The sequence below is a fragment of the Erinaceus europaeus genome, chromosome X (genome assembly GCF_950295315.1).
Source record: "Erinaceus europaeus chromosome X, mEriEur2.1, whole genome shotgun sequence".
NCBI classification, from domain to species: Eukaryota; Metazoa; Chordata; class Mammalia; order Eulipotyphla; family Erinaceidae; genus Erinaceus; species Erinaceus europaeus.
The window spans coordinates 123820430-123836916 of NC_080185.1; the positions used below are offsets into that span (position 1 = coordinate 123820430).

The following is a 16487-nucleotide window of genomic DNA, read 5'->3' on the forward strand; positions in this document are numbered from 1 at the left end:
AGTGCCCTGGTCTTCCTCTCTGTATCTCTGTCTCTCATTTAAAAAAAAAAAAAAAAAAAAAACACAGATTCTTGCACGAGTATGACAATTTTCAGTGGTGCCAATCAGGAATTTCGCAGAATATTGATTTTCCTGGTGTTCCCCTTAGAATGGGGCCATGTGCGGAGAGAGGCGGGGTGTCCATTTCATGATAACTTGCGCTGTCTGCCGGATATCTCTGGAGACTCAGAGAAGGCGCTGTACGCCAGCCTTCTCTACTGTCATGTTACTGTGTGCCCTTCTCTGTCTCCACTCTGTTCTTTGGAAGTGAGTCACAGAATTCAACCCTGTTGGGGGTGGGAGGGGGTATGTTTCATCTCCTCTTCCCTCCCTCCTCCTCCTTGGAAGGGAAAGTATCTACATACAGAACTTGGAATGACTTGTCATCATCAGGACTTTACCACTCTGTGGCAACTTTTTCAGATGGAGGGAGGCACCACAATGCTGCGCTTCCCCCAGTGCTGTAGTACTCTGGTGGCTTACCAGGGTCTCAGACTGAGGTCCTGCACACAGTACCACAGGCACCCTCCCAAGTGAGCTATCTTGAAGAAGATGTCTTTTCTCTCTGAGGATGTTATCTTTTATTGGCCAGAGTGTGGTGACCAGACTGATTTTCATTTGCAGAAAACTCCTGAAATCTAGCAACCCATCAAGCCATTTAATAAAAGACAATTATTGCCAAACCCTGAACTCTTTTTTTGTTCCCTACTGGAAATAGTTTCTCTCGATTTTCTATAATTTCAGTTCTAAATTCTTTATTTAAAGAGACAATAGAAGAAAAATTTTTATTGTGAATATTGAACTTATTTTTCTAGCTTCACGACCTTGAAGTTATATGGGTTCACTTTCTTTGATTAACTGAAGTAACACTGTATTAAAACATTACATAGGTTTCAGATATGCTTCACTGAAGGCCAGCATATGTGTTCCAGTTGTCCCAATGTATGCCTCCTTAGCCCAACCCTGCCGAAGCTCTCCTCTTTAGGAAAATGTTATCATAGACGTCTTGGCGAAAATCATGCATTTCACTGATTAATGGTGGTTTTGAGATAGTATGAATACTAAAAGTCAAGATTAAATAAATAGGTGGGAAGGAGACAACAAAGGGGTCAGTCCCAAAGAGATATCTACTTGCTAAAATAATCAGCCCATTCCTGTCTGAGATACTGACTTCCCGGGAGTGCAGAGCTGTCCAGGTGACCTGGCCCAGAAACAGGTTTGTCCTGCTGTTAGTCCACTGGTCGTAGTCACACACTATGCTTTATGCATTTGAGTTCTTTGAGTCTTTGACTTCTAACAAGAAGGGTTTTCGTTGGACTGCAGTCTGACACTGTGGTTAAACTTTTACCTAAAAGGATTAAGTAGTTTAAATAATGATAATTAATTATACTAATCCAGTGGATGACCAATTGCAGCTTTGCACACCAGGCCCTTTCCTTGATTAGGAAAACACTTTTCTATCTAGGCTGCTTACGTCAGTGTTTTGGTCCTGTTATCTAGGGTTCCTATCCCCTTTTCTTGTTGTTGTTGTTCTCCTCTCTATTTCTTCTATAGTCTTTCAGGGGATTTTCCAGACTTCTTGATGGGTATTTTGAGGATCTCTGTAAGCCCTGTTTTCTTTTCTCCTGTAGAAGCTGTAGGTCCCTGTATATGACTGCATGCATTCCACTAGAAACATCCACACACAGCCTCCAGTCCCTGTCCTTCCCCACCCCATTCCACCACCTTGGATGTTAGACCTTTCTGAGTTTTTGTACCTACAGTAAGTCTCCCCATGTATGGGAAGTGGTTCTAGAGTTATATATATATTTTTTCCCTTTTGTTGCCCTTTTTTTTAATTGTTGTTGTAGTTATTATTGTTGTTGTTGTTATTGGTGTCATCGTTGTTAGATAGGACAGAGAGAAATGGAGAGAGATGGGGAAGACAGGGGGAGAGAAAGAGAGATACCTGCAGACCTGCTTTACCACGTGTGAAGCGACTCCCCTGCAGGTGAGGAACCGGGGGATCGAACCCGGATCCTTACTCCAGTCCTTGCGCTTTGCACCACGTGCGCTTAACCCGCTGCACTACCACCTAACTCCCTAGAGTTATCTTTTAAAGCAATATGGTGCCTTGGTTGGGAGAAACACTGTCATCTGATAAGATGGTAAAGAGTGGGGTCTTGACTGATTCCCACCTGGGGGAGCAACTGTCTAAGAAGAAAATGAATCCGTCTCTGGGGCGATGCCTGCTTTTTTCTCCCTTTGAAGCAGCAGATTCAAAGGAACACTCCACTTAACCTCGATGCTCAGCAAAGTGATAAATATGTGTAGTCTGATTTGGCTAGATCAGAAAGCAGCTTCATCCCCCACATCTGGAAAATGGCAAAGAGGCTGATGTTTTGTTCTCAGGGTAAAGTAAGTAGAGAGAGAAATCGAGGAAGTAGAGAGAGCAAGTAGAGGACAAGCCGCCAAGTAACAACCGTGATCATTGAGACGCGGTTTTCATTAAGGAGCATAAGCTCCCGATCTAGTTGCCAAAATGTGGACAATGCAGACCGTGTGTAGCCGTGCTATTTAGTCACCACCGGCAAAGTCCAGGCAGACTGCGGGGAACTCTACAAGTGATACACCCCAGGCGCATAAGAAAAAGCCTAAGAAGTGGCCCGTTTGAAGGTGTGCAGGCTGAGATGGGTCCAGTGTCAGGCGTGGATGTCCCCTTTCTAATAACGCGTCATGGTATATATTTGCTGGAGATTGATGTTGTCTGCTTGGGCATTTGGATAGAAAAGGGAAGGGGCACTTCCATGTCAGTCAGCCAATTCCCCCTAATTAAGTAATGGCATTTATTGTGATGCAGCTTTTCTTTAAATCAGAAAAAACAAACAAACAAACAAAACAGTTGAGAAGTTGGAGAGATAGCTCACTGGGCAGGACCCAGGTTCTAGACTCCCAGGACAGAGGCCCAGCACCAAGTGGGAGTTGCTGTGGCAAAGAAGAAAGCTCTGGTGCTGTGGTTTCTCTCTATCTGAAGTGGCCCGGCAGGAAAATCGCAGGTGTACAAGGTCCTGGTTCCACACCCCCTAAAAAGTGTTGGTCTTTCCGTTGTAGTTCTTAATTTATCCTTTTTGTGTGTGCTGGGACTCCAACTAGGACGTCACCCATGTAAAGCACATACCCTACTACTGAGGCACATCTCTGCACCCCATCAAGTTATATTTTCAGTTCATTCTGATACTTTTTACATTCTGTGTCAGTAAAGTTGTAAAGTTCTCAAGAGGAATTTGGAAGAGATGTTCAGTAGCGATTATTTTATAGTGTTTCTACCATACAGATATAATACATGTCATTAACCCCAAAGTCTAGATCATAGTAAAATAAGTACTGGTGAGCTATGAGTATTTATTTCCTTTAATCTTAATATAATTGGTTAAATTGTAAGTTTATATCTTTAATTTTTAATAGTGACTGTTTAACAACCAGCTCTCAAGGTCTTGGAAGATTTAACAAGGGGATTTTGCCATTAATATTACTGTTAGGAAACATCTGGGACGGTTCATATAAAACTGTCAAGAGTTGCTTGCTACCTTTGGAACATGAGTTGGAGGTGAGGTGAGGGTAACTTGTCCTTTTTCATCCAGTCCATTCTATACTGTTCGGCTCATTTAGAATAAACAGATATGTGTTACTCTTTCAGTATTTAAAGGTCAAGAAGTCTAGGACAGAAAGATGACTTAAATTCCAGTTGTGCAAAGAGATGGGAGATACAGCTTTTGCATATATATAGATATGTGGCTAAACAAGACACCAATAAAAAATATTGCCCACAGGGAGGAAGGGGAAGTCAGTTGAGTGAAACTACACTTTTCACATTGTTTTAATACTTGAATGATTTATTATTTTTGCTAATTAGGTTATCGCATGGGCTCAGAGCTTGCCTAACAGCGTATAACAGCTCCACTGCTCTTAGCAGCTTTTTTTTTATTATTATTTTCTTTGATAAGAGGGTAAAATAGACTTAGGAAAAAGAAAAAAAATGCCATTCACTATTGTATGTTGAAGACTGTAACTCTTTAGAGACTGTGCACCCTCTAAAGTCAGACTTTTTCTTGGTTCCCATAACAAATTCAAGGCCAAGGAGTCTTTAAAGGACTGTGGGCTGAGTCATTACCCAGGTATGCAGTTGCCTTAGCACTGGCCTCCAACTCAAGATGGGCTAGAGCACCGTGGTTACAAGCAAACGCAAGAGCATTCGGGTGAAGACATTTTTTCCAGGTAGCAAATGGAAGAGGGCCAGACATCCTTGAAGTTCTCTTTTATTCTTCTCGCGCTCATGTTGGGAAGATATGTTTGACTACTGGAGCAGGCGATGTTTGTTTAAAGCTTGCTGAAACTTGGGCATCGGACCCAAGTCAAATTTCCAATCCCGATATTCCTTCTTGATTCTCAGAGAAAAGAAAAGAAACTCCTTCCTGTCATGTCAGTTTTGAAGCACGCGAGGCCTCGCCTATGGCTCTAGCTGCGCTTACATTTCCTTTATAATGTAAACATCCCTTGTTTGGCAAAAGTCTGAAACAGATCAGCCTCCACCAACCCTGATAGCTCATGCCTCACGGAACTAATAGCAATATCCTGCCAGGTCATGAGAACTAAGTGATATTTGTGGCTAATCAACACTAATATTAACCATCTAGCTTGGACAGAAGGTGAATATGATTTACACATATACGTCTGTGATTTTTAAAATTACAGTCACAATATGTGAAGATGTAAGTTGACTCTTAAAAGATGAAATGGCAGCATTAGCCATATCTGGAAAGGGCTTTTGAAAAGATTCCTTATAACTCAGCATCTCTCTAATACTGAATTTAGTCCAGCAGAAGAAGCCCATGGGCCTACAAATACACATAAAACTACCTTTATTTTTAATATATAAATGTTAAAATTGCATCCATAGGTTTGTACATATATGGTAAAACACAAGGATCATAAGGAATGGTAAAGTTAGAAATCACCCTTTTGTTGACATCATGAAAATAATTTAGGCAAGAATCATCAATACCAAGTGCATTTGGTGAAACTTTGATGAGGGACAGGAACCTTTCATCTTAGAGTATCTTCCCACTCCAAAAGGGAAAACGATCCTTTTATAGTACTGAGACCTGGTGACAACCACATCAACCAGCCATCAAATCATTACAAGTGAATGGGGCAAATCGGCATCATTGTGTCTCCTTTGTGAGGCACCAAGAAAGACACCTCCCTTACAATATCTCCCTACCAGAACTTTCCTGATTCAAACCATGAGAAAATATTAAGCAATGGGCCGAGTAGTGGTGCACCTGGTTGAGCGCACATATTATAATGCATAAGGATCCAGGTTCGAGCCCCCATCCCCACCTGTAGGGGGAAAGCTTTGCGAGTAGTAAAGCAGTGCTGCAGGTGTCTCTCTGTCTCCTTCTCTATCGTCCCCTCCTCTCTCAATTTCTGACTGTACCCAATAAATGAGCAAAGATAACACAAAAATTTTTTAAAAGAAAATATTAGGTAAGCCTAAATTGAGAGAATTTTGCAAACCAGCTGGTCTGTATTCTTAAAAAATGTGGGTGCCTTGAAAGACTAGTAACAGTGGAAGGATTTTTCAGATTAAGGAGAAATGGCAACTAGATGTAATGCTTAATCACATAGATTCTGATGAGGAGGAAGAAAATTGCTGTGAATGATTAGCTAAAGAAGTTACAGGATATAGTGGTCCCGGAGGTGGCTCAGTGGATTAAGCACTGGACTCACAAGCATGAGGTCCTGAGTTCAATCCCCGGCAGCACATGTACCAGAGTGATGTCTGGTTCTTTCTCTCTTTTCTCCTATCGTCCTCATTAATAAATAAATAATTTTTTTTGAAAAAAAGAAAAAGAAATTATGTGATATACATTGTGTCCTTTGGGACACAATGGGTGGAACTGGAGTGGATTGTGCATAGCAAAATAAATAAAGAGATGAAAGTTCACTACCAGATGATTTCACTCATATGCGGAATCGACAGATTTTATTTATTTTTATTTATTCCCTTTTGTTGCCCTTGCGGTTTTATTGTTGTAGTTACTATTGTTGTCATCATTGTTGGATAGGACAGAGAGAAATGGAGAGAGGAGGGGGAGACAGAGCAGGGGAGAGAAAGACAGACACCTACAGACCTGCTTCACCACTTGTGAAGCGACCCCCTGCAGGTGGGGAGCCTGGGGCTCGAACCGGGATCCCTCCGCCGGTCCTTGCGCTTTGCACCACCTGTGCTTAACCCACTGCGCTATCGCCTGACTCCCGAATCTACAGATTTTATTTATGTAAACTTGCCAAAAAAAAAAAATCCAAACAAAACAGAAGCAAGCAAACTGTAAGACTTGTGAGGACTCTGGTGGTTATCTTTAGGAGGTGGGAGGGTGGAGATATGGGATTTTAGTGGTGGGTATGGTGTGGAGCTGTATATTGTACTATTATGGTCTTTTAATAGATTAGTAATAACTAGAAAGAAAGAAAGAAAGAAAGAAAGAAAGAAAGAAAGAAAGAAAGAAAGAAAGAAAGAAAGAAAGCTGCTGTGAACAACACTAATGGGATAACTGACAGACTTTCAAGGTGGACCTTAGGTGACACAACAGTAGCACTACAGTCACGTTAAATTGCGTCCATTTGATGATTGCACTGCAGTTGTTATAAAAGTGGCCATCCACTGAGCCTCTCAGATACATGAGGTGCTTAGTGTTTCTTTAACCCTCACAGCAAAGCCCATGCCCCCAACTGCAGATGAGAAAACGGAAGCATGCACACAGTTAACAGGAAGCTGAGCAAGAACGAGTTTAGTGGTGACAATATGGGCAAATGTATCAGCTTATCCACTGTCGCTTGGAGCCCGATGGAGGAGTGGATTCAGGACGAGGGTGTTCTGGATGACTTCAGCAAGGCATGAGGAAAGGTTCAAAGTCAGCGTGAAAAAATTGATTAGGAGTGGAAGCTATCTTTTTTTTTTTTTTTTTTGAGAAAAAAAAGACTGGCGAAGCAAGAGCTTGGGGAATGGATATCTTGATCAATGTGACTCTGACTCACACTGAGAAAATGTTTTACATCAAAGGCCAGTAACACACACACACACACACACACACACACACACACACACACACACCAGTACACACACACACAGGCAAAGGTTATGCTTACCATACAGGAGAGTCGTCATTCCTGTTTTCTTTTTAGTGATTTGTATTTTTTTTTCCTTTTTTGTTTTTAATGCTAGCAAGGATCAACTAAATTGATTTCCTGAAACTCTGAGGGGACGTGGCCTGTGGTTTGAAAACCACGTTCTGGGGTGTGGCCCAAGTGCGGCTTTGCTGAACTGGAGCATAGAGGTCAGAATGGCAGCCAGCTATCTGGTTGGGAGCCCCTGCCCCCCATCTCCTCCAAGTCTAGGGCCCTCAAGGGTTTTGTTTAGCTATCTCTGGGACAACAGCCCTGCCTCCCCTCACACCCTAGTCAGAAACACCTGTTGTGCAAAGCCTGACGGCATGGAGCTAAGTCACAAGTGGCCTTGGCCAAGCCAAATGCCTATGAAATTCTACAGATAGGCACTGGCTCCCAGGACAGGGAGAGAGAGAAATTAAATCATAGCTGTTCCAAAGGAATATAAATTAAATTGTGGGGCTGATAGGTTTAGTGCCTGTGATAGATTCAGTTGATCCCCACCTCTTTCTCAAGAATTCCTTCTTAGCCATCAATAACAATAACTACAGCAAAAAAAAAAAAAAAAAAACACCAAAACATTGAAAAAGGGAGTCGGGCCATAGCACAGCGGGTTAAGCGCAGGTGGCACAAAGCGCAAGGACTGGAGTAAGGATCCCGGCTCGAGCCTCCGGCTCTCCACCTGCAGGGGAGTCACTTCACAGGCTGTGAAGCAGGACTGCAGGTGTCTGTCTTTCTCTCCCCCCTCTGTCTTCCCCTCCTCTCTTCATTTCTCTCTGTCCTATCCAACAACAATGACATCAATAACAATAACTGCAACAAGTAAAAAGACATTGAAAAAAAAGAATTCATTCTAGCAAGTGAAGTTGAAGACTGATATTTTTTTGATATCCATCTTTCTTGTCAAGAAACTTCACGATCTATTTCAGAAAAACATCCCTGACTGGATGCAGATTCAAAGCATTAATTGCCATATGTTTGCTCTTGGTACATGTGTTAGAAGACAGCTTTAGAACATCAGTGGACCCTTAGAGGAATACCTTAGACATATGTGTGTGGTTCTGAGAATGTGTTTGAATGTATGAGATCAATGTTCTCACCTTCCAAGCTCAAGTTAACAGTGATTTCTGAAGTGCCAAGTTCTCAGTTTTATTGGGTTGTCAGAAAAGTCATGACGTATTTTTCTGTTTTTCTATGCAAAAATCCATCATGACTTTTCCGACAACCCAATAGATTTCAATACTTTCTTCAAATAATTAACTTATTGGTTTTTTTTTTTACTTTGTTATTTCTTTGTTTATTTTTGACACTAATCTCTCCAACTTATGACAGATTACATATTTATTTTCCCAGATGGTGTTTTTTCCCTCACCTTGAGGACATTTCAAGTTACTGTACTAGCACGATTGTTTTCTCCCACGACCACATGTGTTTTTCATCTCTGAAATCACAGTACACACATAACTAATCCTAAACCTTTGATAATCCTTTTATTTCATGCCCTTTTGTCCCCTCTCATGGTGCCTGTTTTTCCATATTAATCCTTACACATAGAGTAGCTGTCTGATGAGTGTGGAAAAGCCTGTCACAGTTATCCTCTCTCCTTCCATAGACCCGCTCGTTAGGTAAAGTGTCCCTTCCCACAGAGATGATGACCTATTTGCCACTTCAGTCATCATCATGAATGGCCCTCTCCTAGAAAAACTATGACAGCTCATGGTGGATTTGATGGTGCCTGCCCTCCACCTCCAAGCTCTGCCCATGTGCAGTCTTAAAGACCTGTAATTCAGAAAAGGGATCTTTTTAGATGTAGCAAAGGATCTTGAGATGAAATTGTCCTAGGTTACCCAGATGGGCCCAGAATCCATTGACATATGACCTTAAGAGAAGACAAAGAAACAGAAAAGGTTATGTGATAATGAAGGCAGCCTCTAGAGTGATGCAGCTATAAGCCAAGAAACACCTGCAGCCACCAGAAGCTGGCAAAGGCAAGGAAGGATTCTCCCCTTCGGAAGGCGTGGGACCTTGCTGACACCTTGACATTGGACCTAGGGGCTCTGCAATTATGAGAAAATGAGTGTGTTGTTTTAAGCCACCAAGTCTATGATAACTTGTTACAGCAGCCTCAATACCATGATACCTGATTGAAGACCAGCTTTTGGTGAGCAAACCCTATCATAAAGGGCTGCAAACTTCTGAGATTCCCACACAAAAATGTGACCATAGCCATTTCAAATAAAATACACTCTGTCTATACTGTCTATAAAAATTGGTAGCAGCTGGAAAGTGTCTACAATGTGAAGGTGTTACAACCTGAAATATGGACTAAGCAATACCAATGAAAGTATGATTTAGTATCTTCTCATACTAGGTTAATGTAACATTGATCATCTTTGGCGATAACAAGTATGGACAACTTCTGCTTTGCCCTACCCTCCATCTAGCTACATTTCTGAACAGGAAGAAACTACAAGCTGTCTCTTGTCAGCCAGATGATCTCACTTCTGATATCTTCCCATTGCCCAAGAGTAATTTACAAATGCCCTAGTCAGACATAAGGATCCTTCTCAGTCTGGTTCAATGTACTGCATGACTAAAATAGAAGCTCAGTGACTAGTTGCTGGGGAAGGGAACCACTATCTGGCGTAGTCTGTATGTGGCTCCCTCTCCCAGCAAGTAGGAAAGAGCAGAGCACACAGGAGGTGCTCAGTAAATGTTTATTGAGTAAATAAGGGATGGTCTTTCCACCTCCACCACCACCCCCAGAAGCCATTGCTTTTAGGTTGAAGTAGCCAGACAACATTCAATATATGCAGTCTTTAAAAAAAAAAAGAAAAGAAACTTGGGGCCAGGCCACACACTACAGTGCTTAAGTACCCAGGTTCAAGCCCCTGGTCCCCACCTGCAGGGGGGAAGGCTTCATAAGAGGTGAAGCAGTGCTGCAGGTGTCTCCCTGTCTCTCTTCCTCTCTATATCTCCTCTCCCCTTCTCAGTTTCTCTCTGTCTCTATGCAATAATAAATAAATAAAGATCAAAGTTTAAAAAAAGAAAAATCTATAAAAATATTAAACTTCAGACTTAATCTGAATTTCCTTAATTTTTCTACTAATGTCCTCTCTGTCCCATGATCTTCCTGTTCTAGGATATATTTAATCTTATGAAATATTTTTATTTCTAGACTAGAAAAACTGTCACAAAGTTTCTGTGCAGCTAAAGGGTATCGGCTAGTTACAGAACTCAGTGTGGTCATGAGCTAAGGCATAATTTCCTGTGGTTTGACAATAATGTGACAGCAATAGCTCCAACTGCTTCCAAGAGATCATGAGCACGACTCATCCCTCTCTGTTAAAACTCAAAACTGTGGAATCCTATAAATAAGTATGTTCCAGCCTTCAGACAGCCAAGAGCTACTTACAGTTGTCATTTTTGCTTTCTTCCATGAGGGACTTCAAAATTCCAGTGAACATTCCTATACCCAACTATCTTGCAGTCAAACTGGAGCAAAAAAAGGCTAGCGACAGAGGAAAGGCAAGGATTTGACAATACAAAGTGCATCTCTGGAGACTCGGCATCAAAGTAATACAGTCCTAGTCGAAAAGATAGATTTTAAAATAATAGACTCTCAGTCCATTCTTATATCTTGGGCATTCTTTACGAAGGAATCGGCAAAAGATAACAGGCAGGGTTAGTATGTTTGATCTTTCTCTGCAGATAAAATGTGATTGTGATGTAGAGAAATCTGTTGGTTTCTGTGAGATTTCACTTACTATTGAACTCTGGGAGAGATCTGAATATAACCTTTAGAGATATATTTTGGGCAAATCCACACCAAAAACAAAGATCTTAATAGAAAAAAAATTTCAAAAGATTCATCATTCGCCCTGAAAAAAAATGGAAAAGAACAAGTTGTTAGCATTTTTCACTCAGATTCCAAAGGAAAGGGCCTCTTCAGCCAAAGAAAGACACTTGAGGACAGGGATTACCATCTTTCTTATGATCGTGTCTCCAATAAACTATGCAATACCTGCTTGGGCAGTCAGCAACTACTGGTGGAAGGAACTAATGGCCCAGTCCTCTGGCTCAGTAACACACACTTAGCTGCAAGGGTTGAATCAGAACCAGCATAGCCAAGGACCGTGGCAAATTAGTGTCGAGAAAGTATTTTTTAAATCATGCTACCTAGCCTGACCTTCACGGACTGAAACACAAAGCGGGGGCAGAGGATGCGCTGAAGCCCTGATTGTATGGGTCACTGTGTGAGGCACGGCAGGAAGAATGAGAACAGAGAGCAAGATCCCCACCCACAAAAGTCCGAGTCCCCGAGAGTAGGCGGGGTACAAGCTTGACACAGTGACCAGAGAGATAAAAGACTGTCTGTACAAAATATACAAGGCAAAAATAAGCCAGGTAAAAACAGGCCACATATAGACACATATTTTTCCACAGCTTTCTCCATTGCATGTCTGTCTTAATTCTGTGATTTAGTCCCTTTTCATCATAAGCACATAGGATATAGCTGAAATTCAAACAGGTGTGTTTAATTAGACTGCAGTATCAGCCACCCTTAAAAGTGTGCAACTTGGGGGGGGGCGGGTGGTGAGGGGGCCCTGGAGCGTGAATTTCCTATTCTTTTGCCAGACCAGTAGAAGCTACTGGGTAAGCCATGTATTAATTACCCTCGATGTTATATGTATGACACAGCATTTGAAGATGCTGGGAATAAGATTTTTTTGGCCATACTCTTGTTTCCAAACTGCACTGTTCTTTCTAGTAAGCATGGAGCTGGCCCATGCATTTAGAAATACCGCACCATTATTTTGTATCTGTGGCTCAAGGAGTTGGATGCTTTCATTCTGAAAACAGATCGTCCTGATGAGTTTCAAGGAGACAGTGCCTGATTTGCAAGGGTGTGTGTGGGTGGGTGCAGGGTGGGTGTAAAAGGCCCAGAGTGGGGAGACAGTCTGGCCCGGGGGGGTTTTTTAAGACTGCATGCCTCCTAGCTGCACCCCCATCACATACAGTCCTTACACACACAGCTCAAAAGCTGTGTTCTTCGGCCTGGAAGAAAGAATAAAGTAGCTTCGAAATGCCAGCCACGGAGACTGAATTATATGGCTGCAAGGGTCATGAAGTTTAAAAATCAATACTGAGCTGGCCTGGGTCTTTGGGGGGGGGGGTATGCCTTTTTTATTGCCTCTGTTTTTGATATATTTGCCCTGATCAATTTAAAATTTGCAGATGCCCCACAGAGGACAGCGCGACCTTTGACTCTCACCTCTTGGCGAAGCCCTGTTTCCTCCTGGGGGCCAGGGAGGGAGTCCAGACATGCGGTGGTTTGGGTCTCCTTCCATCTGTGCTATTGCTAAGCCTCAGGCCCCTTCATGTCTCTGAAAAGCAGTTCCCTGCAGCGAGGATTCCCATCCTGATTCACAGGGACATCCAAGTATTTTCCCCATCAAATAGTAATGTTTAAAGTAGCCTCTCCCACTCCACCCCATCCCCTGTGCAGCAGTTAAGTGTACAATGTGATGTGCAGTTGCTTTCGCGTTTCCCCAGCCCACACCACTCACAGGCAGCCAATTGTTACCAGATTTTACTTAAAAAAAAAAAATGTGTGTGTGTGTGTGTGTGTGTGTGTGTGTGTGTGTGTGTGTAGTTTGCTACATTTTAGCTTTGCCCTCCCAGGAGAGGTAAGAGTTTTATTTTCCATCCCTTGATTTCACCATCCTTTCCCCTTTAATAAGGTTAGTTCATTTTTATTTTTAAAATAGAATTTGTACTAATTTCTTAAAATCTGGTTTTATCTCTGCATTGTTTGAAACACACGTGCACACACACAGAGCAAAAACCTAGGTGAACCTGGGCATTTTCCTTCTGCCCACACCCTTCCCTACAGGTGGGAGAGGAAGCAGGGCTGGAGGGCCAGGCTCCATTTTGGGAAGCCTCCCGCACCTTTGCGCTGCCCCCATCTTGTATTCACCAGTCTAGATGGCTTTCGCACTTAAAGCTTTGCGTCACACATCCCTTCCCTGCACTGCACAGAGGCTTCTCTAGCTGATGGTCTAGTTGACTGTCTAAACCCCAGGCGAATACTTCCTGTGCATTTCTCAAAATGCTATTGAGCAAAGGAAATGAAATCAACTTGTCTAATAACAATGAGAACAATTTATCTTCTAACCCTTTCCAGGAAGTATGTTTTTTTAATCGGGTTTTGGGAGAAAGTTTAGCGCTTTGGACCTTAACATTTGTCCATCAGCTTTGCTGAGATCCTGAGTGAGCCAGCACTCTTGAATGGTGTCTGCTTAGTAAAATCATTTCTCTTGAAAAAAATATCTATTTGTACCACTACCTACAAACCAGAGGAATCCATTAAGGTTCACTAGAGGTTTTTGTGGAGAAAGGCACCCCTTTTATTTCAAATGATCTTCTCCATGCATTCAATGCCCCTACCCTATAAAAAAGGCTTCTGCAGTGCCCAAGAAGTTGTCAGGGACTCACTAAGGGCAAGCCCTGGGAGTGAGCTCTGCTAGATCGACACTTGGCACAAATCCCACCTATGTTTAGCCTACTAGTGTCCCCCTACATCCCATTTTCCAGACTAGCGGCAAATGCACTCACTTTAGCAAGCCTACTGGAAACCAGCCATTAGACGAGGAAGCACTTTTCAAGTATTTTAAGTTGTGAAAATTTCAATGTTTACTTCTTCTTATAAGACTGTCAGGGCTAGTAATCCGCTAAATAACCAAGTTCAAATTGTTATCTTAAATATCCTTTGGGGGTTTATCACTGCCTTTTCTTGATCAGATGCAATAAATTCAGCAGTGTATCAAGCCCTGTGTGAGAGTGGTACATTTTTTATGCTATAAATCATACTAGTCAGTCCACCCAAGAAACCTCCCACCTAGTACAGAGGAGGTATTTCACATACCTGGCTGAAACCCATTTCTTTGCCAGCTGAGAACTTGCCCAAATTGCGTTTGTCATGTATGATTCCCCCGCGAGAGGTAGGCCTTTGGCAAAGGCTTCGCCTTCAGAATAAGCCGCTCGTTCCACACACCAAACACGCCACACGGATCAGGTTTTAAAACTTTTTATTTGCATATTAAAAAAATTGTGCATTCCAATAATTAAAATCATTGAACAAAAAAATGGCACTCTGATGTAACTGCATTTAATAAGCCTGCAGGCCACCTTAGACCAACTGGATTTTGACTCTAGATTTCACGTGGTCTCCCACCCAACTTCCTCCTCCACCACCATGCAAGTTCTTTCCCTTCCCTGCCAGCCAAGGGGTGGGAGAGGCAGGCTTGGCCATCGTTGTCAGTAGTTCTTGGATGTGAAAAGGGGCAGCACAGTCATTTAAACTTGATCCAACCTCTTTGCATCTTACAAAGTTAAACAGCTAAAAGAAGTAAAATAAGAAGGCAATGCTTGTGGAATGTACAGTGTGCATATTGGCGACGCCTGCCTCATTACGATTCACCAGCTTGCTTCTCCTGTTCAATCGCTGTGGTAGAAAAAGACAAAAAGAAAAAAGATGGAGAGGCTGTGATGATGGAGATTGAGTATAGCCTAGTATTAGAGCGCTTTCATTATTTTAGTTCACTTCAAGCCCCTTTTCGTATCATAGATTCTACCAGCATCAATAGGCATTCTGTCATGAAATCTAGATTAACAAGGCTTTTAACAGATAAAAGCATTTACATATTAATATACTACTAAATCTTTATTTAATCCAAGTCATATTCATCATTAAACTGTAGGCTGCACCCCGCATCCCCCCAGCCCCCTCCCCTCCCCCCCCCGTGTTTTTTCCTGAAGGGGGTTGGGGAGCTTACTTTCTTTTGAAGGCAGGGGGTTTTTCTCTTGCGTTTCTGTCTTCTTCAATTTCGACTTATCGAATTTCTCAATCTCAGCCATATCGGGTTTGTCGGACATGGTTGCGGAGAGCTGCAGGCACAAAGCCAGAGACGAGTGAGCGCCAGCCGCCCGCCCGCCCGCCCGCCCGCCTTCCTTTCCCATCCCCTCCCCTCCCTTCCCTTCCCCGCCCCTCCCTTTCCTCCCTTCCCTTCCTCCCCTCCCCTGGACTCAGGAACGCGGCTTCCCCACCCTGCGCCCCAAACCGCAGCGGAGCTCCCCCTTCCGCTTTCATTCAGGGCTCGGGCGCTTCCTCTTTCTGCAGAGCGACCCCGCTTCGGTAAATGCGGGGGAGAGCCGGGCGCAGGAGCGCAGCCAGACGGCACTTGGAAAAGCCAAGGGCGCCCGCAGGACCGAGGGGCGCGAAAGCTCAGCGCCGCCGGGCACGGCCGAGCTGCGGACCGGGCCGCACAAAGCACCCGCAGTTCCTCCGCCGGGCGCCCCCCGCTTCCCGCCCTCCCTCTTCGCGCACAAAGGCGGCAGCTGCAGCCCGCCCGCGCCCACGGCTGCCCGCGCCCAGCCCGCGACGGCTCGGCTGGGGGTGCGTAGAACAAAGGGTCGCGGCGTCCGCCGCGGAGCGCTCAAGGAGGGCAGGGGCGCCGTCTATTCCGGGGGCGCGGCCACACCCTGGCCGAGGCGCGGGACCCTTCGCGACCCCGCCGTCCGTTAGACAGGGGGCCCCGGGCCAGCCTGCCCGGGAGAGTCGCGGGGGTCGGCGGAGGAATGCCGGCATGGGGACACGGAGGGCCGCGGGAGGGCAGGGGGGGGACGGCGGGAAGAGGACGCGGGGGGCTCACCCGAACGAGGCAAGAGCGGACCGGAGAAGTTGACCTGTGCCGGTTCAGCCGCCGAGTGTCGGGCGGGGTGCCGCGGGAGCCTTTTTATGACCGCCGCTATGCAAATGAGGTGACGTCACAAGCGGGTCCGCTTAACCCCTTCGCGCCGCGTCTCCGCAGCGGCGTCCGGGGCGCGGGCGTCGGCACCTACCCCGCCCCCGCCCCGCTCGCGCCGCCACCGTGGCGGAAAACCACACGCGCTGGAGCTCACCCTCCGCCATGTCTGTCTGGCGCCACGGCCCCTCTCCAGTGACATGGGGGGATTTCTGCAACCCGCTTTGGGGGCTCAGAGCTTGCTAAGAGTGGTACTAGGGAGAAGGGCATTCGTGCACTGCGAAGCTGGCTTTGAGGGCGACACCCTCTCGTCCCCACTCCGCCAGGGTGCGGCGTCCCTTGCCGGAGGGCCTCGCCCACTGCAGGGGTTCGATTCCTGTGACTCAGCTTTCAGGCCTGAGGAGAGCGTTCGCCCCACCCGGCCTCTTTGTCTCT

General features: G+C 44.6%; 1 protein-coding gene across 1 annotated transcript; it reads right to left on the reverse strand.

The window, feature by feature from the left end:
* Window positions 1-14319: 14319 nt before the first annotated feature.
* Window positions 14320-16021, reverse strand: TMSB4X (thymosin beta 4 X-linked). The gene is made up of 3 exons (XM_007517474.3): window positions 15960-16021; window positions 15084-15195; window positions 14320-14752 (listed from the first exon to the last, which is right to left on the reverse strand). The coding sequence occupies exons 2-3, from the start codon at window positions 15181-15183 to the stop codon at window positions 14718-14720; spliced, it is 135 nt and encodes a 44-aa protein (XP_007517536.1). The 5' UTR covers window positions 15184-15195; window positions 15960-16021; the 3' UTR covers window positions 14320-14717.
* Between the last annotated feature and the right edge of the window lie 466 nt (window positions 16022-16487).

What these genes read in the sequence shown, in the direction of transcription:
- TMSB4X (XM_007517474.3), bottom strand. Translation starts at nt 15,183, where the DNA reads ATGTCCGACAAACCCGATATGGCTGAGATTGAGAAATTCGATAAGTCG. An exon ending in CCCCCTGCCTTCAAAAGAAA is followed by an intron (nt 14,753 to 15,083) that starts GTAAGCTCCCCA and finishes TTTCTACCACAG; the next exon opens with CGATTGAACAGGAGAAGCAA.